The 25,558-nt window shown below is 56.8% G+C and overlaps 1 protein-coding gene across 5 annotated transcripts in view; it reads right to left on the reverse strand.

Annotated features, from left to right (window-relative positions):
• Positions 1 to 10,884: 10,884 nt before the first annotated feature.
• The window catches only part of ST3GAL1 (ST3 beta-galactoside alpha-2,3-sialyltransferase 1), an 87,898-nt gene continuing 73,224 nt past the window's right edge, over positions 10,885 to 25,558 (reverse strand). For all 5 annotated transcript variants that reach the window (XM_035011985.1, XM_035011986.1, XM_035011988.1 and 2 more), the window contains 6 exons: positions 24,141 to 25,052; positions 16,499 to 16,695; positions 15,375 to 15,554; positions 14,726 to 14,771; positions 13,250 to 13,369; positions 10,885 to 11,437 (listed from right to left, as the gene is read on the reverse strand). In XM_035011985.1, coding sequence (XP_034867876.1) covers positions 11,264 to 11,437; positions 13,250 to 13,369; positions 14,726 to 14,771; positions 15,375 to 15,554; positions 16,499 to 16,695; positions 24,141 to 24,452 — 1,029 coding nt within the window. In that variant the 5' untranslated portion in view covers positions 24,453 to 25,052 and the 3' untranslated portion in view covers positions 10,885 to 11,263. The remainder of the gene's footprint in view (positions 11,438 to 13,249; positions 13,370 to 14,725; positions 14,772 to 15,374; positions 15,555 to 16,498; positions 16,696 to 24,140; positions 25,053 to 25,558) is intronic.

Consider the following 25,558-nt stretch of genomic DNA (forward strand, 5'->3'; position numbering starts at 1 on the left):
TGTTCCTTTATGGAATAATGGAGCTGGTCGTCCTCCAAGGATCCGTGATTCCCACCCATTTGAGGACCTTGAGCCTGGGAGTGCAGCAAAGCCCTGCCCGAGTCTTGGCCAGGAGCGAGCCCCAGGAATGGAAACCTGGGCCTTAGCATCATAGATCCCTTCCATTCAAACCACTTAGCTCCTCACACTTGCACTGTGGGAATGCAGGGTGGTTGCAGTCACGAGGTGCTCACTGTCCAGCTGGGAGACAGCGGTGGGACTGTGTGCAGAGCTGGGGAGTGCAGAGGGGCTTTGCGCTGGCCTCCCCAGTCCCAAGTCCCGCCCTGCCTGCCTCTGACTCATGGGGTGTTGTTCTCAGCCAGATATTTCACTTGTCAGCTCGAGTTTGCTCACCTGTTGCCAGCTGGGTGTTGCTCAAGGAGAGTAAGAATGTAAAGCACCTTATAAAATATGCATTTTATGTAAATATGCTTTCAACCACCACACCTAGCATTCTTTTGCTGACGGCACTTTAGATTTCCCTACTCAGTCTGGTCTGCACCCTTCAGTGCTCTGCACTTTCCTGAGGATAAAGCCCAATATCCCCCAGATTCCCAAGAGAATGGGATCCTGCCTCCCTTCCTCAGTGTCACAGGAGCACCTTCGGCTTTGTGATTGTGCCACACCCTCCTCACCCCCGGGCCTTTCCACATGCTCCTCCCTCTGCCGGGCACCTCCTCCCACCCCTTCCTTGCTTGAGTCACCATCCTCACCCTTCATATCTCACCAGAGTGGCCTCTTCCTCCAGGAAGTCTCCCTTGATCTCCCTAGACAGGCTCAGGCCCTAGGCTCCAGGGAACTCTGAGCTCTGTAGCCACATGTCACACTGCTTTCTGATGGCTGGTTTGACCATCTCCACCAGAAAGACAAGATGGTTACATCAGGGAAGTAAAGAATGTCCTCCCACAGCTGTCACAGTGCCCTATACCCCACAAATGTGGGTGGATGAATAAATATGGTCCCTACCCCCAGGCTGTCCTAGGACATCTGAACCCCCAGGCAGGGGCCAGACCGAGGTATAACGCACATGGGGCCAGTTGGTATGTGCAGAGTCTGGCTCTCTTCTCATCTGACCGCCCTGGAGCCCTCCCAGCCAGCCTCTACCCTCACGCCGGCGTGCCCCAGCCTGCTCGGTCCGTCGCACGGGGCCAGGGTCAGGATGACCCGGACGCTGCCCGCCCCTCCCTGGACAGGCCGGGCCACAAAGGAAGCATGTAGCCCATCTCCTCTGTTATGTGGATTCAAGGTGTGCTAATCTCAATAGCCGTCCCTCGATCCTGGATTTCCAGGTCCCATCTGCGGATCCACCCATGTCCAGCCTCGCCTTCCTGTAGCTGCTCATGACTTCTGAGAACTCCTCCCCCTCCATGTTTTATAGCCTCTGGACTGGCTTTCCTGAACCTTTATCCAAAACAGGGAGCTCTGGTTGGTGTAGATGTGTAGATTCCTGAAGATTTCTTCCCCCTGGAGACCCCCCATGAAGAGGGCTGGGCTCGTCGCGTGTGGGCTCCAGGGAGCAAGAGGGGGTGCGAGTCACGCCTCCATCCAAGTATCCACCAGTCTCTGAGCCTCATGCAGACGGTACCGCTCTCTTTTTCATGCGGCTGTGGGGAGACTTCAAGGAGAAAAGGCCTGATAAATGCCTGGCAAACAGAAAGGACTCAAACAGCGGTAACACTGCCCTGTTTGCCTTGCACGTACTCCGTCACTCAAATACACACATGCCCATTTTACAGGTTAAGAAACGAAGGTTCCCAGAAATCAGGTTTTCCCCCCAGCTCACAAAGCGAATGAGTCACGGAGAAGGGCCGCAGCGGGAAGCCAGCAAAATTCCAAGATCTGGATGTCCGTCCGGCCCACAGGCCCACAATGTCGTGTGTGGTGAGCGCACAGAAAGCTTTCAGCCACTCCACGCTCGCTTGGGGGTTTTGACCTGTTCCAGCTGGGCCAATGTTCTTCCTCCTGACCCAGTTCTCTTGGCTGAGCGCAGAGATATCCGTCTCCTTATCTGGAGGGTTTCGGAATTGATACTTAAAGCCAAGTTTTTTGGGTTTTTTTTTTTTTTTTTTTTTTAAGTTCTGATGAGTGTATGTGTTTTCTCCTGTGGTTTTCATCTGCTTTCTGGGGCCCTACAAAACGCTGAGTGGGAAGCTGTCTGCAGGGGGCGGTGGAATCCATTACGCCCTCTGGTGGCTGCCATCGCTAGGTGGCTGGGTCAGCGCTCTCGGCCAAGGTCACAACAGGAACCTTTTTGGCAGCTTGGGCTTTCCCAGGGCAGGACCTGTTCTACCACCTGCAACCAGCCCGCGGGGGCTCGTCTCCAAAGTGCTTCAGTCTGGAGCAAAGCTGACAGTCCCCTGGCCCCCCGCTCTTGTGGGAAACGGAGGTTTCTCATTCTCAGCCAGGACTCAGGAACTCAGGACCTTGCTTTTGAAGTCTTGGGTACACCCCTTCCTTGCTGGCACATTACTCCACCTCCTAGAGGTTCAGCCTCCTCATTAAATTCTCCTCTAGTGGGGGATTGTGCGTCTTGGCAGGATTGTTGTAGGATTAAATGAGATTAACGTAGGCAAAGCATTTGGCCCATGTAGACCCACTGCGAAAGGGAACCATGGTCATTAACAATCTCCCACTTTTCCGGTTGTTGCCGCTGTCTGGCTACCTGCCTATCCCCCCCTTTGGATTGTGGTCTCCTGATGGCAGAGACCTTGTCTTGTCCAGCCCCAGCCCCAGCCCCCAGGGTCCCTTGGTGGGTATTCATCAAATGAAATGTATGTAAACATAAAGTGTATTAGTTCTCCCCACTATCACATGAGGCAGATAGATCAGGAATCAGTCCCACTTTTTCCGAGAATCCCCATGTCTGGATCTAGGTCTTGGACTCCCGGGGCATGTGGGGGCCTGTGATCCAACCAAGCCCTCTTCATGGGGGGCCTCCAGGGAGAAGAAATCTTCAGGAATCTACACATCTACACCAACCAGAGCTCCCTGTTTTGGATAAAGGTTCAGGAAAGCCAGTCCAGAGATTATAAAACATGGAGGGGGAGGAGTTCTCAGAAGTCATGAGCAGCTACAGGAAGGCGAGGCTGGACATGGGCGGATCCGCAGACACCCTCAGGGCATTCAGCTTTCTGTAGTAGAGTTTACACAATCGGTAAGCTTCTGGAAGGCTTGAGAAAAGATGTTCTCAGCTGATAGCAATCACAGCCCCTGGCTCTGGTCTTCTGTGCTCCAGGAAGTGTACCAGGCACACGGAGGGAGCTCCCCGGCCTTGCCAAGAGGCAGGCTCACTGCCCGGACCTTGGAGGCATGCCTGGGGGTCCTGAGGCCCCTGCTGCCGTCCCAGCCCCTGGCTGCTTTCCTCTGGCTCCCAGCAGCAGCTGCTGGAATGAGGACCACGTCCCTAGGGGCCCACACTTATGGTTCTGGACTTTACGCCCCCCCCCATCGTCCCCAAACCTTTCTCTTGCTGCACCTGCCATCTGGTTACACCATTGTCCCTTCCTGCCCTGGTACCCGCCATCTTGCTGCCCACTGTCCCTCATTCCTGGTGGACTTTGCAAATTCGTTAAGTGTGTTTCCACCCAATTTGTGCCTTTATTCCGGTGACTTTAGTGTCCCTGGGGAGCTCATGTATAGAACCTGCCCTTCTGGGCCCTGGACATCTACACTCCCTCCACTTCCTCCCTCCACCTTCTGGCTCGACATCACCTGGAACAATTCCATCCTGAAGGCCACTCAGATACCTCATGCCTCATTTCTCCCTAAAGTCCTCTTGGCCCTGGTCTTGGGGCACCACAGAGCCCCATGGACCTGTGGCCTCTCTGTTCACTCCTTCTAGTCTCCTTGTCCTGTTCCTCCTCCTGAGACTGTCCCTACTCACCTCTTGTAGTTTCTCATCCAGACCCACAGCCTCCACGGTCTATAACCTGGCAAGGTCCAAGTCTCTGTGTCCAAGGGGCAGGGGTCATAGGGCCACAATCCCGCCTTCTTGCAATGAGCTCTGCGCTAACAGAGAGAATGATTCAGGAGCCTATTGCTACTTGTACTTTGGGTCCGGCTGAATTGGAGAACACGGCTTAGAATTGCGGCAAAAGATCCAGTTTGCTCTTGCTTATCTCATCGAGTTGAGCTGACTTTTCTATCCCTGGATGTGGCCTCCCGTCTGCAGCAGGCAGGCCAGCCTGGAGTGAGCCCCTTAGAGCCCCGGAGTTGGGAGCCAATATGGCGGTGGCTTCCTGAGCTCCTTGTTGCTGCGTTCACATGGTGGTAGAGGAGGTGGTGGAAGTGGAGGGGGGCAGTTTCTTTTGTCTCTTCTTACGAGGGTGCTAATCTCATCCTGGGTCCTACCCTCATGACCTGCTCTAAACCTGATCACCTCCCAAAGGCTCCTGTCCAAGTAGCATCAACATATGAATTTGGGTTAGGGCTTCAACATATGAATCTAGGGGACATGATTCGGTCCATAGCAGTGGGTTGGAGTTGAATACAGCCCGTCTCTGAATCATTCTGTGTGCTCGCAGACGGTGTTAGGTGTAGCCAGCATTTCTGAGAAGCAGGTTACCTGGGATTCACCTATCCCGTGAGGACCCAGTGTTTCAGCTGAAGATGATCAAGAAGGCTTCACCTTGTTCTACGGGGCTCCAGGGCGTGGGCAGGTCCAGGGTGGGCATTAGAGGGGACGGAGCGAGAGGGGCACATGAATACATCAGCATCATCCTACAGATGGTTATTGTTGTCAGGACCTGAGCCCCACAGGTGCCTCTAACTTGGTAGGTGTTGAGTCAGTGAACGAAGGAGAAGCAGAAACAGAGGCGGGTCCTTCCCCAGCAGGTGCAGAGGGACCCTTGAATCAGTCGGGGGCATTTCCTCGCCGGGCCCTAGAGCACAGATGTCCTAGATCTCACAAGACTTCTTCACTTGGGAGGGGATGGGATTCTGAATATATAGAATGTATTCTTTTGTGACATGACCTGTGGTGAATCCTGGTGTCAATAAACCAACGGCCTAAGGCATGCCTGGGGACAGCTGGGGAGGTCCTGGGACACCCTCCCCCTTGCTGGGTGACACTGTAGTCTCCCAGGACAGGCACGCTTTGTGGCACTCACTCACAGACGCGGGCAAAGCGACCTTTGAGGCAGACGTCTAAATACTGCGGGAACAATAATGATGATAGAGGAAGGAAAGGAAAAACAAAACAGAAGTAGCACAAGTGGAAAACACGCATGATGGTTGAATCTGGAGAACGAGCCCGTGGGGTTCACACACACTCAATCCACGCATATATTTAAAAACCCTCGTGTTTTAAAACAAGAAGCAATTAGAACATCTCTTCCCAGGAACTTCTTTTTGATTCCATTAGCTCTTTGCTGAACAGTCAGGTGTGTGGGGCAGCCTGAGGGGTGCGCTGGGGAGGACCTTCCTAGGGTTCCCACAACCAAATCCTGGAGGACCTGCATTTGTGGGAGGCGTGCAGGGTGCACAGCAAAGGGGGCCCTGGTTCTTGGCTCCTGTACCTGCGCAGGTGCCAGAGGGTCCTGAAGAAATACCTTTAGGTCCTCGGGTCTCTCTGCGGAGGGCCCTGGCTGATTCCTTTTCCTTCCCAGGCTCCTTCCTGCCTGGGACCAGGTGGACAAACCCCCACCTGGCTGAGCGAGCATTCCTGATGGGTTCTGCCTGCATGTGTCGCCACCTCGTGGCAGCTTTCCCATATTGCAGCTGTAATGGGAGCTCTCCCAGGAGGGAACTTGGGGGAAACTGGGTCTCTAATGGAGGGGGATGGGGGCCTGTGTTAACAATACCTGAGAGCAGGGAGCTGATAGGGAGAGGATAACGAAGTGATGCGGGGGGAAAAAAGGAAAAGGAATGCTAAGAGTTGAAGCAACCACTTGGAAAGCAATCAGAAGTAACCCCAAAGCCCCCAACAATGGGGGTAGGAGCCGGGGAAGAGGTGCAAGAAAGAAGAGAAGGGGGCCCTCCGCTCTGAGGACTGCCTTCCAGAGGGTCACCGCAGACCCACTTCCCGGATGAACCTGGGAGACTCCTCTTGGGAGGCGGCAGAGTGACAGGAAACTCTGGATCTGCAGAGGGAAGGCTTGCCTTGAACCCCACCTCTGCCCTCAGCTGGCTTTAATTCTGCACCCATTTGAACACATGGAAACCAGGCCACCCCGCAGGGCTGCTGTAAGAATTCAAGATCATGTCTAGGGAGGCGTCGTGCAAAGGGTCATCTGCCACACCGATCAGAAGGTATTATGATTTACACCAATTTTACATTACAGAACCCCAATCCTGGATTTCTGGATCTGTTCACAAGAGATTTGTCCCAACTTTGGATCAAACTTGGATCCATCCACAGATGTACCCATTTATTGGGGAAAAGATGAACCCTAACTCAGCCCACATGGGGCCCTGGCCAAGGCTGTTTCACTCAGCAAATGCTTAGAGCAGCTGGGGCAAATCTCCTCGGGCAGGCCTCCTGAGTTGCTTTTATTCTTTTTTTTTTTTTTAAGATTTTATTTATTTATTTGAGATAGAGTGAATATGAGCTGGTGGGGGGGGGTGGGGAGGCAGAGGGAGAGGGAGAAGCAGACTCCCCGCTGAGCAGAGAGCCAGACTCCGGGCTCGATCCCAGGACCCCAGGATCATAACCTGAGCCAAAGGCAGACACTTAACCGACTGAGCCACCCAGGTACCCCGAGTTGCTTTTATTCTTGATCTCCCACCCCTCTGACAGCCGGTACCGTCATGTCCCATTTGGCAGAGCGGGCAGTCGAGATTCAGAGAGGTTAGGGGACTCATCGTAGTCACACAATAGCGAGAGGCACTGTGGCATTTGAGAGGCTCCCGCTCTGAACCTCTGGTTGGGGCGGACACTAACCGAGGAGCCCCCCAGCAGGTGAGCCTTCGGGGCTCCTTTAAGACTGAGAAAACCCCGACTGGAAGCCGTGAGGGGCGGCAGGAAGGCACGGCCCTCACAGAAAGATGACAACCACCCCCGAACGATAAAATAGCTTTGTTTTAATTCACTTTGATTTGGATCACTGGAAATATTCCACAATAAATAAAACAGAGCCGAGGCTGGGGAAGGCAGACTCCTGCTAACTTCATTCAAAATGCATCCAGAGTAGCGCTCCGCTACCACACAAACATGGGAGCGAGGCAAGAGGGGAAAGAAAGCAAATTTTAAAATACCAACAACGAACCAAACAGGATTGCAAAGAACAAAAAGTGCTCGAGAAACTTTGGCTTTGACGTGCATCCGGTGAGGTGGTGGGCAGCCGCGTCCGTCCCCTGGGACGGCCCCTCCCGTCATGGGCCCGGGGTAGGCCTGGCGACCGGCTCGGGGCCGACCGCAGCTGGGCACACACGGCAGTCCTGTCCTTTGCGAGCAGCTGGGCAGTGGGGTCAAGTTCAACACGTTCAACGCGAGGGCCAGAGGAAAGGGGACTGACTCTCTCTCTCTCTCGAAACCCATCAGCCCGGACCGCAGGGGAGGATGACCAACCAGTGGCCTGTGGGCACGTTTGCTTCCAACCAGATGTCCACGATGGACACGACGATGACCCCGAGCTCTCCGGAGGGGCAGAGCAGCGGCTGGTCCCCGATGGCACGTGGCCCGTGGCCAGCCACCTTTGGGCTCGTGCTCCCCTGGAGAAAGCGCTTTTGGTCATGCCCACGCGAGGGACAGTGAGTTCTTTTCTGTTTTCCATTTTTCTTTGTGTTCAGGCTGCCTTGACGAGAACTGTTAAGGCAAACATTACGGTTCTAAATATTCTCTGTGATTCCACTCCACCCTGGACCCAGAGGCCCAGTCCTTCTGGCCCCCAGAACTTGCAAGAATCGCCCTCCCCACCTTCTTGTCTGGCTTTCCCATTTTCAGTCCTATTTTCTTGAATCTGGCTCCTCCCACTAAGCACATACCCTTAAAAGCATCACTTTAAGAACTTCCTTTCCTGCCCGATGGTTCTGGAAGCCAGAAGCTACAAACCCACCCCGCTCTCTGCCCTATCAGGTGGGTGAGGGCAGGGGCTCGGGGCGGGGGAGGGCATGTGGAACCAGGTGCTGATTTGCAGAGGTAACTCCAGCTCGAGAAGAATCGGTCTCCTGGCTCCATGGGGGTTGGGGAGGGCGCTGAGCTCTCCCTTCCTCCTCTGCCCCGGTCTTTCTGGCTTCAAGCTCAGCACTGACTGCAGGCAGGGATGCCTCTGCTCTCTGCCCGGGGCCCAGGACTGGTCTCCAAGGAGCCCAACAATGGGGTGGACACTCGAGAGCCTCCTCTGGGGGTGGGGGGGTGGGGGTCTCGTTATCCTGCCCACAGCACGCAAACGCTCTGTGGGAAATACTCCTGTCTGATTCTCAGCTACCCTCGCCCCAGGTATGGACGCCAACTGGCTTACGCCCATTGTGCATTCAGTCGTCCCCCATGGGGATTGGCGCTCTTTGGTTAAGACCCCTTGGCTAAGCCAGTGAACACAGAGATGTCTGCTGGGGTGGTGGGAAGAGCCAGGTTGTCTCCCCCATGGGAGGGATGGCAGGAAAAGGCAGACACCAGAGCTTCCCAGGGCCACCACCAGCAGCCTGAGGAGGAGCCCGGTGGTACAAGGCAGAGCTGCCAGAAACCTCTACCAGGTCACAGCTATCGAAGATGCTGGATGGAACCCAGCTGGGAAAGGCCACCCAGGATGCCTTAAACATAGAGCCAGTGGTGTTCTCTTTTTGCTCAAAATGTTCGACTTGCCCTCTCTGTCACAACTGACTCACTTTTGCAAGTCCCATTCCTTCTCTGGGCCTTGCTTTCCTCCTCTGTGAAATGGGAAGGCAGGCTGGAAGGCCTCTCAACAGCTTGAACGGCCTAGCGGGAGGGAGGGACAGCCAGGGACAGTCAGGGACAGCCAGCCGGCACACAGTCTGCTTGCTCTGGGGACCTGTTCCGACTCCACCAAGCCCAGATGCAGATGGCGCGCTCTGAACGTGCCATCTCTGAATGGACTCAGCTCCCAGGACTCGGGGAGGAGCTCGGGTGTCCTCTCTGCTCCCTGTCTCAGTGGGCACTTTTCTCAAGGGATGAATCAGCCAACCAACAGATGCCTGCTCTTTGGGGATTCATGATCAGAACGATGACCTCATAGTGATGTATGAGCCTTTATCGGTCAAGGGAGTCTTTCGTTGTGGAGGTTTTTAAAGCTGGAACAGGTTTTTGTTTGTTGGCTTGTTGTTACTTTGTTTTTTGTAAACCACTGTCTGGATTCTACATCTCTGAAAATCTAGTAAGAGCTACGGAAGAACTTCTCCTCAGGAAAATGCTCCTACACACAGGCTTGGGGAAAAAACACAAGCGTGGCATGCTATTTCTGGGGCCGCCTATGAACCGCATGAAACCACCTGTGGCCCCTGAGCTCCCCAGATGCCTCCCTCCCTGTTTGTAGAGGGAGAGGCTGAAGCCGGGAGAACAGAGCTTGCCACAGTGCAGCAAGGAGCTGAGAGGACAGGACCCGTGGCTCCCGACACTGGCCTGCTCCCCACTCCACCAGGACAGTGTCACATGTCCTCAAAGTAGCAGTGGCCTGTTAGGAAATGCTCTGGACAGGAAAAGTGGTTTCTCCGATTCAGTGTCAGTAACTGGAGCCAACCATCACTGTCCTCCTGCGTGTGTGACCCCACTCCCCACCTGGCCCCAAGAGAGTCCCGCTGTGTTCTGGAGATTCGTAGCCTGAGACTGAACCCAGTCCACAATGACGGAGAAAGAAGGTGGAGCTGAAGGGAAGGAGGTACAGAGCACTCCACGAACCTACCAACCTGAAACCCCGGGATCCACCCAGCGGCAAGCCCCCAAGCCCTAGATGCCCCCCACCACACGTCTGAGCTTGATTTAAGCTCCCCATGCCCCAGCCGCCAGGTGAAGAAAGAGCAAGCTTAATTAAAACTCAGGACCAGCCACAGAGCCACAAAGTGCACGCAATGTCAGTTGAATTACCAAAAAAAAAAAAAAAAAAAAAAAAAAAAAATCAATCAATCAATCAATAAATAATCAGGTAGGCTGATGAGGATGAATCAGAGCAGCCTGGGAGAGAGAGGATGAGGTATGTCTTCTCCCGCTCTGAAGGTCATGTTCCTGGGATGGTCCTGCAGCCCCCAGGACACTGTGCCGGTGGCCAGTAGGGACTTGGCCCAGAGCGTGGGCTCCTGGAGAAAGTGCTGGCTGGTGGAGGTTCTGGGTGTGGCCTTGGAAGGTCATGGGCACCAAATCCAATAGTCTGTGAACATGAGAGTGACGTTCCCCGGCTGATGCGCCTCTGGACAGCGTTGAGTATCATCCTAGCTTTGTCCCAGCTCAGGCACTGCCTCAGGAAGCTAGAAAAGATGTCCCCAGCTCTAGAGCAAGGGGGTATGATGCCGGGGGTCCCCCCCATTCCCGAGTCAAGGCTTTTGCCTTACTTCAGCCAATGCACACATTTCTCCCCCAAACACAAAGGCACATGGAAGTAGTCAGATCTCTCAGCCGTAATGATCGCCACCAAGATCGATGACTCAAGGAGACATCAGCTTGGGAAGAAGACATCCGCTGGAGTCCAAAATTCTTTGCCAAGTGTCTATGAAGACCTTCGGGCTGGGGAGCCTTTCCTGGCCACCAGAAATGAGCTTTGGGAAGACAGAGGGGTGGGGGGCGGGTTGTCACGCCAAGTGAGGGAGGGGCCAGGCAACGTGCAAAGATAGGTGCCATCTCGCCCCGGTGTCCACGTGGTCCAAAGGGGCTCTGTCCTGAAGTCCTCCTCACTCAGAAAGATCCCAGCAAGAGTCAGAGTCTGGGAGTCAGCAGCCCCGGACCCCCGGGGAAAAGGAAGGTCTCTGCCCATCCTCCCTGAGAAACTGTCCTTCACTTGGGAACACAGAGTCTTCAGTACCTGCCCCCTCCCCAGAAGCCAAAATGATTCTAGCGTTTGGAGACTGGATCTCCCCCGCATCTCCCCACCTTCCCCCAGCTGCAGGACAGCACTGAGGGGGGTCTCCCCATCCAAGGCCAGTTCTGACACTCGCTCTGCAGAGCCGGCAGGGCTTGGAGGCCCTGCTGAGTAGATGCTGCCAAATGCTGGGGTGCAAGAGGCCGCGAGGGGCACCTGAACACGCCCCCGAGACCGGCCCTCAAAGTTCCCGGGTCAGAACGGCTCCAGCGAGAGGCTGGGGCTGGCCACGGAGAGGCGGGCTCTGGGGCTCCTTGGCAGCGTCATCTCCCCTTAAATATCCGGATTTTATTGATGGACGCCAAGGTGGCCGTCACGTTGGACTCAAAGTCTCCATCGTGCACCCCGGTCTTGCGAAAAGCCCCCGCCGATGGGTTGTTCTCCCAATAGTGATGCCAGTTCCCCTTACTGTCTGCCCCGAAGCCATACAAGTCCACCTGCGGGGGCAAAGCACAGGTCAGATCCAGAGGGCGGGGCCACCTGCAGGTTAACCCTCGAATCTGCAAACACCATGTCTGAAGATTCATATAAGCCTTTCTCCCTATGAACCCTTCTAGTTCCTTACTGGACCTCCCAGGGGCTTCGTGCAGCAAAAGCAAGTTATGTGAAAGTCAAGTTGAATGCCAGAAGGCACAATGGGAGGCCCTGAGGGAGGTGGGGCAGGAGAACCTCCTCTCCAAGGCCTGTGGAGGGGGGAGCAGAGCGGGGTTGAGAGCAGGGCTCCCAGCTCTGCCACCTGCTGGTAGAGCCTGGGACTGCCAAACCTCTGCTCTGAGCCTCACTTCCCTCATCTGGAAAATGGGGCCAAAAGGAACTACCACATTGAGGCAGGTGGTAGGAGCTGATCTTTTTTTTCCCCTGAGGCTAATTTCCACGTGGTCCAGGGGCTCTCACTGGCCAGCGGCCGGGCTGGGAGGGCTTTCCGACACATGACAAGCATTTACTGAGCCCTTATTCTGTGCTGAGCACTGCGCTAAATACATCAGAGTTCAGGCAGACCTTCATCGGGGCCACCTGCGTGGGTGCCGGAGAAATTAGGGACACAGGAGTCAGCTGTCAGACCTCGGAGCCCGTGAATGACCATGAGCACCAGTGAGGGACGGGGGCTAACCTCAGGGCTCCCGCACACAGAGGAAGGCAGGGCCAAGGACTCAGGGGATCTAGGAGAGTAAGTGCCATTTGAATTGGGTCTCGGGAGGTGAGCTAAAGATGTCCAGGAAGGAATATTCGAGGGCCCCCCAGGGAGAGGAGCTGCTCTCTGGGCTGCAGTGTGGAGGGCAGATTTGGGGGTGGGGGCCAGAGACAGATCTGTGGCAAGTGCAGCTTTGTCCGGAACGCCAGCAGGACCACAGCCCCCCACAGGGGCGAAGAGACGAGAGTAGCATTTCTGAGAGAGCCAGGGGAGATAAGAGGGGGATGCGGCTTCTGGCAGAGACACCAGGTTCTCGGTGGCCCTGCGGGTTGGGGGCTGGGGGATGGTGACCGAAAAACCCTCCCTGGGATTTCACCCAGGAGCCAGGCGGGCTGGCGGTGGGTGGGGGGGTGGGGCAGCTGTGTGTGACCCGAAGGCACATTCAATGGCTCTGCCTGATGCGGGGCCGGGGAGGAAGTGTGGGGGTGCCGTGGCCCCTGCTGCTTCTCTGCCCGGGGCTGCAGCGAGCCCCCCACATCAGTGATGGAGACGCGGGCACAGCCTGGAGGACGGTCAGGCAAGTCCACGAAGGGGAACACGAAGACGCTTGGCAAGATCACTGGTTCTCCACCTCGGGGAACACCGGGACCCCCGGGTGCCTGGTTCCCACTTTCTGGTGAACGTGGGCCTGGGCGCGGTCTGGGCGCTGGGATTTAGCTCCGGGGACGATTCTAAGGAGGGGCCGAGATTGAAACCACAGCTGCCCCTCTTAGGATCTGCTCCGTGATTCTGCCCCCCACCCCGCCCCTCCTGAGCTTCCACCCACCGGTTCTGACTCTGCCTGGGGGCCCGCACGGAGGGAGCGGGGACTCTCGCTCCCGAGAACATCGCTACTCCTTGCCGCCCACTCTGAGAGTAGCACAGAGACGCACTACAAGCGCCAGCAGAGAGACCAGCACTCGGAGCTTCCGCAGCAAGACCTATGTCGGGGCCCCGGGGTGGGGGGCGGAGGAGGTCCGCCCGATGCCACGGCAGACGCTCACACTACGCTCTGGGAGACGTGGCAGGAGGAGCCCTCGCGGGCGGCCCGGTGGGCACGGGGACGAAGCTGGCGTACCTCATCGCAGATGTGTAGCGAGAAGATGATGGAAAGGATGCCTGTGGATGGGTACCGCCCGTGGCCCTGCAGCCAGCTGTCGAAGACGTACTTGATGAAGGCCGGGTGGTAGATCAGGATCTGCGGGAGGAGGACCCAGCCCTTCGTGAGCCGCTGCCAAGGGCCCCGAGCACCTGCGGGGTGCCCCCCACTGTCGTGGCCTCGGGGGACGGAGCAGTGCACAGGACCAGTGCCCCTGCCCTCATGGGCCTGACGTTTAGTGGGAAGGACGGGCAGCAGCCTAACCACGGGGCGAGAGGATGCTGAACCACAGCCATTATGGGAACGTGGAGAGAACTTAAGCAGACAGACAGTAAAACCGGAGGGGAGAAGCCTCGGGAGAAGGAGACATCCGAGTCACATTCCTGTCAGGCCAGGGAAGTTCCAGGGAACAGTATGAGTTGGGGCTGGGGACATCCCTGTGACACTGCAGGAAACACAGGCATGGGGACACCCGCTCGGCAGCGATGGGCTACGTGCTAGCCGTCCCCCTCCTCGTGTTACAGATGAGGAAACTGAGCTCAGAGAGGCTAAGCGAGGTGCCCAGCGTCACACAGCCAGGCTGTCTGGTTGCAGACCCGCCCTTGACTGCCCCCTCCCCCCGCCTTGAGGACAGCGAAGGGGCTTCTCAGGCAGTAGAGGGTGTGCATGCAGGTCCAGGAGGCCCAACGCCAGCCCCCAGGAATAGACTGGAGCAGAGGACCATGAGGTCTCTGCTGAACCGTTCATCTCTCGGCCTGGCCTTGAGCCACTGGCCGTGAGGCTCTCCCCTCTACCCACTCAGCCCTCCAGGGATTCCCATGTGGCTTCTCCCTCGGGCGCTGCACCCCAGTGTGAAGGGCAGGTGCTGGAGCGCTCCAGTTCCAGACACACCATGAACGGGCTGTGTGTTCCTGAGCCAGTCCCTTGACCTCTCTGACCCTGATCTCATAGTGTGTGCAAAGGACCAGTGTGGTGGACACGTCACTTCTTGCATCTTCTGCCCTTGGCCCATGTCTTGGCCAACCCCATTCCAGGGGCCCACTGGGGAAGATGGAGACGGGGGGCAGGAGGTGAGGTCTGGCTTTGAGAGGCTCACACTGAACAGCACCAGTTCTCACACTGCAGCCCACATCAGCATCCCCAGAGGGCCGGTAGAAGCCCAGCCGCTGGGCCGTCCCCTCCCCCCAGAGTTTCTGACGCAGTAGGTCTGGGGTGGGCCTGAGTGTCTGCATCTAGGACCGTGTCCCAGGGATGCTGCTGGGCGGGGGTCCCACGTGGAGAAACTTTGCCAGGGTCAGTCTGTCGAGCAGGGAAGCTGCGTAGGGGCTCTGGCCTCCAGCAGCCCAGGGACCCCAAGGGCTCTCTGCACCCGGGTTGCTGGCAGAGGGGAGACGGGGCTTTCTGTCATCAAACTGAGCCTCAGCTCAGAGGACAAGGGCCTAAGCCTCGACTTACCTTATTCTTTTTCACTTTGATCTTTGTGGGGACAGGAACATAGGTGCTGCAGGAGGAGAAAGAGCAGGTGGTTAATGTGGCGAGGGGGCCGGGCTGCCTGCATGCAGCTCTGGGGATGGACCCTGGAGAGGGAGAGGGCGGTAGGGACGCCCCCCTCCCTGCCACAGCCCCGTGCTCCTGTAGCAGTGGCCCAGTATGGACACCAGAGGGCGCTCCTGGCTAATTCGAGAATGCTTTTTAAATGCCGCTTTCCCCCTACAAAGCTAAAGACCAGGGGACTTGCTCCGAGCAAGCCCGAAGGAGGCTGAAGGAGCACAGCGCACTGCTGAGGCACTGCATGATGAGCCCCACAAAGTCCCCCTTTCCATCTGCAAGGTTATGTGTGCCCCAAGATGAAGGTGCAAATGCCCGGCCATCTGGCCTTAGTTAGATCTAATGGGGGCACTTCACTCTCCTGATCCTGTGGGAGGGGGCCGGAGGAGAGGGCGGCTGCAGCCGGCGGGGCTGGTGCATTCCAGAAGGAAGTCTGGCAGGGGAGGCATTCTGGTGTGGGAACAGCATGGTGGGGGGCATGGAGGATCAGTGAGGGGGTGGGGCAATGGCCTCTCCACCCCCAACATTCCCCACCCCGCCCCGGGGGGGCACTCACTGAGAGATCGTGCCCGTGGTGGTGGCACTGACCACCCACTCCAGGTCGGTGGTCTTGAAGGGGACCAGGACCATGCTGACGTTCTCCGCCAGCTCCCTGAAGCTCTCGGGGTACACCAGATGGTGCGTGGTCTTGCTCCCGACGTCCATCTCAAAGCCCGCCGTGGGGGCCTTGTTCATCCTGGGGGAGAAGGGACAGAGGGACACGCATCGCATCACATGGGCGCTGCTTCTGGGCCCCAGCTCCCTCAGCTGGGAAATGGGGATGATTAAGACGCAGCTGGAAAGCTTTTGCTACTTTCTCTTTCTCGATCTCGAGCGAGTCCGGCCATCGTCACCACTGCTGACCTACCGTGTACAAAGCACCATCCTGACCGAGTAACGCAGCGCCTTGCACCTTAATGACAACCGTGCCCGGGAGGTATTCCGTGGTCCTATTTCATGAGGGAAGAGATCTGAACGCAAAGAGTTTGTCCCGGGACACAGAGCTAGTGGGTGGCAGCCTTGAACTCAGGTCTGTCTGATCCAGAACCTGACGCCTCTCCCCTCACCACGGACATTCCTGCTGCACGCCAGGTACACCGAGGCTCCAAGAAGCCAGGCGTGTGGTCTGAGGACATAAATGCAGAGATCACAGGAACAGGAGACTACTCCCGAAGGCGCCTGGGGAACCGCAGTCCCACTGCCAAGTGAACAGTCGGGGGGCGGGGGGAGATGACAAGAAACCAAGGATACCCAGCTTCCCGGAGGATCTATTTTATTGGGTGACAGGGAAATGTATTTACGTTAAAAGCATGTAGTTTTATTATGGCCTCGAGTGCAAAGTGGGGCCGAATTTTAAAGATTAAACCAGTCTTCAAAGAAATCTTGCCCTCTCGCCAGGCCTCTCTGTGCCGAGCTCCGGCCCCACTGGCTCCCTCCCGTGTAGGATTTCCCATCGGGGTCCAGAGAGGCACGGCTGGTCGGCCTCCTTCCTACAATGCACAGTTGGGGAAACTGAGGCCCACAGGGGGTCGTGGCGGGGCCTGGGGTCTGTGGGGAAGTCTGGGCGTGCTAGCACAGGGTCTTGACCTCCTGGCCCTGAGCCAAGGTGCCTCTGGTAGCTCGGAGGGGCCGGGCACTCACCTCAGCACGAAGTCGTGCCTGTCGATCTGAGGCCCATACCAGGACTCCCTCAGGTTGCCGGAGTTGCCCACCACGGCACACCGCCGGCAGCCCACCGACCTCTTCTCCAGCAGGGGGTCCACATTCCCGGGCACCACCTGGAACAGCTCCCTGATGGTATCGTTCAGGTTATTGGGTTGCTTCTCCCGCTGGAGCCTCTGTGGGCCGAGGACGGAAGGAGAAAGGTCAGCCCAGCTGTGCTGCCTCTGCCGGGGGCCGATCAGCCGCCCCCGTGCTGGGCCCCGAGCTCCCCACTTGTGCTCACGGGGCCCCTCTCTGCTGGGCACCTGGAGACGGACCGGGGAGGCTCAGACAGCCACTTCCCCCTCCCGAAGCCCGGGGGCTGCTCAAGGAGATGGGAAAGAGATCACCTCCTCATTCTGCAAATGCTTTTTGAGCACCTACTATGTGCTCGCTAATGAAGCCGGGTGAGAGGAAAAGGGACAGGTGACCCTCCAAGGCCACCTCCCCGGCCTCGGCTCACTTCATCCTCCTGCCCACCCCCCGGGGACCACTGGGCTCCAGCAAGGCCAAGAAACCAGCCCTTTGCTAGATGCATCAAGGCGTCTGACGTCTGCCTAGCAAATTGTTTTCATTCTCTAAGACTGAGCTCCAGACTTCTGACTTCCTCACTCATGGTAAAACCTGGAGACATTTCCTAAGCAGTATCACCTCTGACCCTGTCACCAGCCGCAGTGCATACCACACCACAATTTGAACTGTAGACGAGAAGGACGCCGTGGGGCCCAGACTGGTTGGACCACGTGTCCCACATCCAAACCAAGATTTGAACCGAGGCTTTCAGAAACCCACTGAAAATTCTCTCCCACAGTACTGCCCGTCTCAGACCCTTGGAACCTGGACCTTCAGAAAGCCCAGTCCCTGGGGCTGCAGGGCCTGGGGAGGGGGTGGGTTGGCGGGGTATGGGGGGAGAAGTGGCTGTGGGGTGAGTCCCACCAGCCTCTCCCAGCCCCAGGCCCAGGGCAGTATCTGGGAAAGGAAGGTTAGAGCTCACTGTGGCCATTGTCTAGGAGATTTGAGAGGGGTATATGCGGAGATCCAGAGGCATGCAGCCCCCCGCCCTGAGACAGGAGGAATCAGATCTCCAAAGGAGAGGCCCCCCAGGAGTGTGGCTCCTTTAGTTAAAACCTTCAGCGTCTCCTCCAACATGCCATGGGAGACCCGTGAGCAGCGACATCTGGACCACTCAGGACACCCCCCGGGAGGGTTATAATAAATAAAAAAGAGAGAGAAAGAAAGAACAAGTGTCGGAGAGGATGCAGAGAAAGCGGCCCCCTCGTGCATTGCTTGTGGGCACGCAAAATGGTGTGGCCACCATGGAGAACACACACAGAATGCCCACGAAAGGCAGCGCTTCCGTTCCCAGGGATGCACTCGGAAGGACTGACGGTCACGCGCAGTCTCGCACACCCACGTCCGTAGCTGCATTAGTTGCCGGAGCCAGAAGGTGGAAGCGACCCACACGTCCCCGGGCAGGTGAGCGTATGAAACAAGGGTGGAATGTCATGCAGTCATAAAAAAGAAGGGAATTCGGGGTCCTGGGATCGAGGCCCGCGTCGGGCTCCCTGCTCAGCGGGGAGCCTATGCTTCTCCCTCTCCCTCTGCCCCTCCCTCCGCTCGTGATTTCTCTCTCTCTCAAATGAATAAAATCTTTAAAGAAAGAGAAGAAGAGCTGGGCTTTAGAAACACACTTAGTGACCTAAGCCAGACACAGGACAAATATTGTAGGATTCCGCTCTATGAGGTCCCCTAGGGGAGCCAATTCATAGAGACAGAAGGTAGAAAGGCAGCTAGTTGCCAGGGTCCGAGGGAGGGGTGAGGGGAGTTCGTGCTGAACGGGGGCAGGGTTTGGGGGCACGATGAAAAACTGCTGGCTCTAGAGGGTGGTGTTGGTGACACAACGGTGTGAGTATCCTCAATGCCGATAAACCGTACACTTACGAATGGTTACGACGGCAATTACGTTATGTACATTTCAACGCAATAAAACCTAACAATCCCCAGATTAAACACCCGCTTGCGATACGATCTCCCAGGGCCGCCCCAAGCTCCCGGACAGGCGGTCACCCAGGACCTTGCTAACTCAAAGAGCCTGACTCAGTAGGGCTGGGCTGAACCCAAGACCCTGCACTTCCAACAGGTTCCCAGGCGATGCTGCTGCTGGTGTGGGTGGAGGGCCCCCGCCACGCTCTCCTGCAGGCCCCTCCACGGACGTCCCCGTGGTTTGAAGTTTTGAGGCCCCAGGAGACGTGACTTGGAAGCACAGCACAGGCAATGTCTTCACCCGGTTCTGACTGACTGAACTCTTTTTTCATGGCTCATTTCAGAGAAGGAAAAAAAAAAGTAAGTTCATTTTCAAAGGAAATCGCACATCCCTGCCACAAGTGGAAGGCAAGGATTACCTGGCGGAAGTAAAAAAAAGTAATCGCACCCAACCATGGAAACAGGACAACGTTATTTGATTCCCGCTCATACTGGGGCTGGCCCGGGCACGCTGCCCACGCTTCGTTAGAAGGAAGACGGGCACGGGGCTGGAGAAGTGCATAACCAAACATCGGGCCGGATTAAAGTCCTTGCACCCGCAAACACAGCCAGAGAATCACCAAGGCCTCCAGTCCTCGCGCTGGGATGTGCGGTTCTTGAACGCCCAGCCCCGCCATCACCTTAGCCCCGGGCGGCGTGTGGTTCCACGTCGGCGATGTCGGACCTGTTATAGTGCTTCGCTGTCAGGAGTGGAGACCGAGGCCCAGGGAGGAGAAGGGCTAGGCCATCGGGCGCGGGCGGAGCTGGCAAGAGCTTGGGTGGGAAAGCCGAGCTGTGCTTCTGCAGGTTAGAATCCTAACTCGCGCACCTGCCCGCTGGGTCAGACGGGGCAGGGCACTCAGTGCTGATCTGTGTCCCTGTGCCTGTCCTCCTTGGGGAGGGGTACTCCGATGTCCCTGGCTCTTGTAAGTGACAGCAAAAGGACCACCAGACTGCTAACTCACACACAGGAGGGCATGTTGAGAAGTTCAAAGACATCCTGCCCCTCTCACTCTTCCGGAGGAGCTTCCAAGTATCCTTCTCGGTCAGCACTCCACAAGTGCGTGCCTACTGGGGGTTAGGGCTCCTTGAGGCTGCACCGGGACCTCGGGCAGGGCCGGCAAGCGGAGGCTGGAGTCAGGGCTACAGGTGTGTGGGGCGGGCGCTGGCCGCAGCGAGGGAGGGCGGGAGACACGGGCTCCACGGCACAGTCCACTTCAGCGGGCGGGGGCCAGGGAGGCGCACGTCCGGGACACACACTCAGGGCACAGATGGGGAGAGCCTCACTCACTCCTCCTGCACTTCTGCCTGATGGCATGGGGAGCTTGGGGGTGTGAACTGTGGCCCAGGCTGTCCAACCTGGAGGCAGGACGACTGGCCTTCTGTACCCCCCGTCTCAAACCCCTGTGTTGGAAAGAGGTACCCTCTCCTCCCACCCTTCCTCTCTGCTCCATGCAGTGAACCCTGCTCTTCCTTCCATGTCCAGCTCACCATGCGGCACCTCCCACAATCCCCCCAAAATACTGGTCTTTGCCTTATGCATGTGCTTGGCACGCAGGTCCCTGGCCACGGGCGTAGTGTAATCAGCAGCTGCCGTGGGCTTGTCTGTCCGGCCCCGAGCATCCGAGCAGCAAGCACGGACTGACAGACAACACCCGCTCCGTGTGCTGAGTGAGTGAATGACCTCTGCCACGGCTGACACGCATTCACACGTCCACCGGACCCATCGCTGCGGAGCCCCCGTCGTGTGCTAGATGCCGCGTGTGGAGGGCAAGTGAGAGCAGGCAGGCGTGCCGGCCTGGGAACGCTCGTCACAGGCGGCAGCGTGTGTTAAGTGCTTGTACACCAGGCCCCGCGCGAAGGACTTCACAGGCATTTCCTCATTACTCCGCGTAACCGTCCTATGAGCAAGGGCGTATGAGGTACCCATTTTACAGCTGAGCAAACTGAGGTTCAGCGAGGTGGAGTGGATGGCCCAGAGCCCCCAAGATAGCCTGAACACCCCGACCTGACTGCAGAGCTCGTCCTTGAACTAGAATGTGATCCGACTGTGCCCCTCACCAATGAGGCAGGCCTGACAAGTGAGAAACGGAGGCAAGGTGTCCTCACAGGGTGTGCTGAAGGCGGGGGGCGGGAGGGCACTGCCTGGCAAGTTTGGCCTGGGGCCTGGCCAGAGTGGCACTTGGCATCGGACGGGCGTATGATTGTCTTTTGTGCACCGAGCACGATGCTTGGGGCAGGAAGCCGTCTCCCGTGGGCGGGTCCAACAGTGTGCGGAAATGAGGCCGGGGCAGAGGGGACCCTTGTCCTGGTGACTGGGACGGAGGTGGGAGGAGAGGGCCACAGGGTCTGCAGGTTGACTGAGGGCGGGGTGGGGTGGCCCCGTGTGATCGCTCCTGTCTTCCTGCTCCCGCCGGAGCTTACACCTGCCCTGTCTCACACCTGCCTTGTCGCCTTCGCCTGCTGGGATTGCGATGCCCATTGATGGCGACCTTGAAGCTCAGAGGCGGGGTGGGAGCTCGGGACCCCACAGTTCTGGCCTCAGACTCCTCCTGGCTCAGCTGGCCGGCCTGTCACATACACCCCTGTTTCCTGGGGAAGGAGGCATGAAGGGTCTGTGGGCCTGGCTCTGCCAAGGGCTTCTCATCAGGATCAGATGGGTGTGGGTGGGGGCCGTGCCCAGGGGGACAATGGAGTCAGCACCCTAATGCTGCACTCACCAGGTGCTTTGCCATTCCCAAGGCACCTCAGTCCCTTAGCCTCCAGCTTCCCACCGCTCCTTCTCTGATCCACCCAGTCCTGGCCTCCCGTCCATGGAGCAGATGAGCAGCCGTGGGCAAGGGGAAGGGAAGGCAGGGGTGTTGGGACAGGCGGCCAAGTTCCAGGTCGGGCTCTGCATCGATGCAGTCTTCACTGGCCTGGGGGCTCCCTCGCACAGACTAAGTGGGAGAACAGGGACTCTAGCTGTCTGCTCTACCCCAGGGCTCTGAAGAAGGGCTGCAGATAAGGGCTGGGGCTGGGGACATGGGAGAAAACTTGATAAAATACCAATAGTCACTTGGAAAAATTTTTGTTCAGCCTTGATAAGCGCTGGGAGGGGGGAAGCACATTCATTATTACTTGCCCATTCAGCCAGCAAAAATAAATACAAGTGTTAAAACCTAATGTTTGCAGTGTCGTAGAGAAGCTGGTGAGGCGGCTGTTAGATCCTCAATCTGAGGACTCAGCCAGATGAAGAGGTACCTCAGAAGCACTCTTGATAAGACCTAGAAAATCAGGAGCAAAACCCAGGAAAATCCTAATTCCTAAGTCTAGAAGGCACAGAGCAGGTCCTGCGAAGATACACAGGTTATAGCAAGAAACCGAGTTTTTTTGTTTCTTGTTTTTCTTCTTGTACCTTTTTATCCATCCTGGGCTAAGCCAACCTGAGAGTTTTAGAAACTGCCCTCCCCGAGGACCTTCAGGAAGGAAGTAGATGAAGTCGTCCTGGCTGCCCACTCCAGAAGTTTCTCATCACTACTTCCAGGGGCTGAATGGGACATGCTGTTTGGAGCAAGTCACTTTCTTTTCTGAGTTTTTGCTTCCCGCCCCCCATGGTTATGGGGGCAATTCTGCACCCCCTGTCCCCTCCTGCCAGGGTCAACTGGCAATATCTGGAGACATTCTGGTTCTCACAGCTGGGGGGTGGGAGACTCGGGCATCTCATGGGTAGAGACCAGGGATGCTGCTAAACATCTTACGAGGTGCAGGACAGTCCCAGAAACAAAGATGTGTCCAACCTCAACTGTCACGAGTGCGAGTTTGAAACCCTGCCCTAATCCTTGTCAAGCCTGGTCCGCTGCCTCCTTTAGAAGACACTGGAATCTTCGAGGGGGTGAGACCCTGCCTGTTCTGTTCTCTGTCACCTCCCCAGGACCACCCCAGGACCTGCACCCTGAGGTGCTCAACACAGCTTAGTGAACCAAGACTGAGCCCGGACATTCCGATTCACTTCTTCTGAGTCACGGTAGACTCTTCCAAGCTGTTCAAAGAGACCGTAAGCTCCCAGATTGCAACAGTTGCTTGAAGAGTTGCTGACTGGGAAAGCCGGCCTCTTGCAGGAAGCCCCCCCCTTGATTTTCTCAGCCTACACGCAACTCTCTCTAACTTCTTAACATGATATAGGAAGAGCCTCATGAGCTACATCAATGACCTCATCGCTCACACCCCACCCCTCACTCACATTCGGATTTTAGCCATGATGCTCTGCGCCTCCAGCAACCACACAGGCCTTTCTCACACCTCCAGGCCCGATACACACACTGGTCCCTCTGGAGAGCCCTTCCTGCGGTCCCCGCCGGGACAACCTCTCTGGGTCCTTTAGGAGGAGCTCCACCACAGTCTCCTCTGGGAAGCCTTCTCTGACAGCCCCCGCCCCGGCCCCAAGGTAGGTCTGGCGCCCCTCCTCTGGGTTCTCTGCACTTCCTGGGCCACTTCCAAAGCAGCCTATCACCCCGGCGTGTGGCTGGCTGTCTCCTTCTCTCTCGCCACCCCATAGACCAGAAAGGGGAGGCTGTCTTTTCGATCTCAATATATCGGTGCCTGGCATATAGTAAGTGCTCAATAAATCTGCAAGGAATAAATTCTTTCTTACTCCCCTTCACTCCATTTTGGGGTTCAACCACCGGAATAACCTTCAAACCACTAGATCAGATCATGGGACTCCCCTCAGATTCAAAGCAGCTTCCTGCTTTGAACCAACCAGAAGCCCCACCAGGGGGTTGCCCACTGCCGGGGCCCCCGCCCCTCCAACAGACCCAGCGGACGCCTCCCCAGGGCTCCTGTGCTCGCTGCTATGTGACCTGTAGCGCGTTCTCTGGGTCCTTCCATGCCCGGTGCCTTCTCTACCTCTGGGTCTTAGCTCAAGTCCTGCCTCCGCAGACACCTTCCCCGATGACCCCATTTACAGAGGCCCCGGGCCCCCAGCCTCTCTCCATCACAAACCTCATATGACCTCCCTCAGGGCATTTCCACCTGAGCCTGTCTTCTTGGTTTCTTATCTGTCTCTCTCAGCCAGGACACAGTTCTGTGAGAGTGAGGACCTTGTCTCTTTTTTGCATCTCGGTATCTGTACTGCGTGGAACTAACCTCCACACAAGTATGTCCAAGTCCCAACTCCCTGTGAACGGGACCTGGTGGGAAAGAGTCTTCATGGTGGTTATTAAGCATCTCGAGATGGGATCATCCTGGATTTAGGGAGCCCTGAACGGAGTAACAGGTGGCCTTGCAGAGAAGGCAGAGAGAGACAGGAGACGCAGAGAGGCTGAGAGGAGAGGGTCAGGTGGCGTGATGGGTCTGTTGTATTAAGGCACGCAGTTTGTGGCAATCCTCTAAGGCAGACACAGGAAGCGAATACAGAACGCTCTGCTCTGATTTACACGTCACGGACCCTCCATAAACGGTAGTTGCACGAACGAATGAATGCCACCACCCCGAATCCTGCTAGGCATCTGGCAGGGCCCCCCGGCCCACCCCCCGCAGCCACGCCCTGCCCAGCCCCAGCCCCAGCCCCGGCTCTCACCAGCCACCACCTGTATGTGTCCTTCTCCAAGAACGCGTTCTGCATGGTCAGCAGCGGCTGCATGGACCGGTTGAACCTCTCGTCGAACCAGGCCGACACCTTCTGCTGGCTGATGCAGTGGGCACAGGTGCAAGGCCTGTGCGTGTATTTAATGAACTTTTTGAAGTTCTCCGAGAGCTCGACGACCATCTGCTTGGGAAACCAGGTGGTGGTCACCATGGTGTGTGAGTAGTTCAGGAAGAAGGAGGTGAGGAAGATGAAGAGGACGAGGAGGGTGAGCACTTTGAGAGTCCTCTTTCTCATGGTCACCATTTCTGCCGTCCGACGGGCGCCTCCCGGGGCTGGCTGGGCTGGAGGAAATCACGCCTGGTCAAGGGGGGATTTGGAAGAAAAATCCCGGAGACGGAGGCTCGGTCACAAGGTGAGGCAGGGATTCCCAGGGGGGCCTCCAGGCCTGCTAGGGCCGACTTCACTCCCGCCGGGCGATGGCCACGCCTGTGTGCGGGACATCACCCCGTGATGGTCTGAGGCTAAGAGGACCCCTCTGCGGGGCTTGGCCCTTCTTGCATATAATTTGTCTTTTCAGGAAATAAGTAGGATGCTTTGTCAGCAGTCCTGAAACAGCCAACAATGTCTCTTGAAGCTTTAATCAAACTTAATAAAATGACTTCCTTTCCCATCCAAAGGGGTTGAGGGGTAATTAATCTTGGTGACAGTGCAGGGACTCTCGGGGGTGAGGACCTCGGAGGAAGGGTCACAGTGCGGGACAGAGGCACGATGTCTTTGCCACTGTCCTCCGGAAAGGGTGATGGGTGACGATGCTTAATTAGAACCGGGTCTTTCCCATGCTGTCACCAGAGATGTGGCCATTAAGCAGCATGCCGGATGGAGGCACTGAGGCTTGCCTGTCATCTGCACAGAAAAGGAGGAAGAAAACAGGATGAAATTCTATTACCTTGTTATAAAACAATCCTTCTCTCTCCCCACCTCCTCCAGGATAAACTCCGTGATCTTCTGCTCTGGCGTCAAGCCAACATGGTGAGTGGCTCTGGACCATTTATTTACCCTCTTGAGCCTTGGTGTGTGCATGTGTATGATGGGATGTTAACGCCCATTCTGCAAGGTCTGCTAAGGGACACAGGGGTCACCCCACCATCTTTCCTGCAACCAGAACCGGGTCCATTTAAGCATTCCACCAAAGTCGTGAAATGAGTCAATGATGCACGTACAGTGAAATGCATACAGATTGCTGAGTACCTACCTGCCAAGTACATGCTACTTTCTCTCTCCTTCACTCTCTTTTGGATTCTGAATTTCAATAAGAATTGTAGGCTCCTGCCCACCTCGGCATTCAAGCTCTGCCTGTTTGCCTCAGTCCTACAGAGTAGGCTTTAGCTGGCCCAGGTTCAAGTGCCACT

This window comes from Mirounga leonina, unplaced genomic scaffold, assembly GCF_011800145.1.
Source record: "Mirounga leonina isolate KUSES-001 unplaced genomic scaffold, KU_Mleo_1.0 Mir_165, whole genome shotgun sequence".
Taxonomy (NCBI): Eukaryota; Metazoa; Chordata; class Mammalia; order Carnivora; family Phocidae; genus Mirounga; species Mirounga leonina.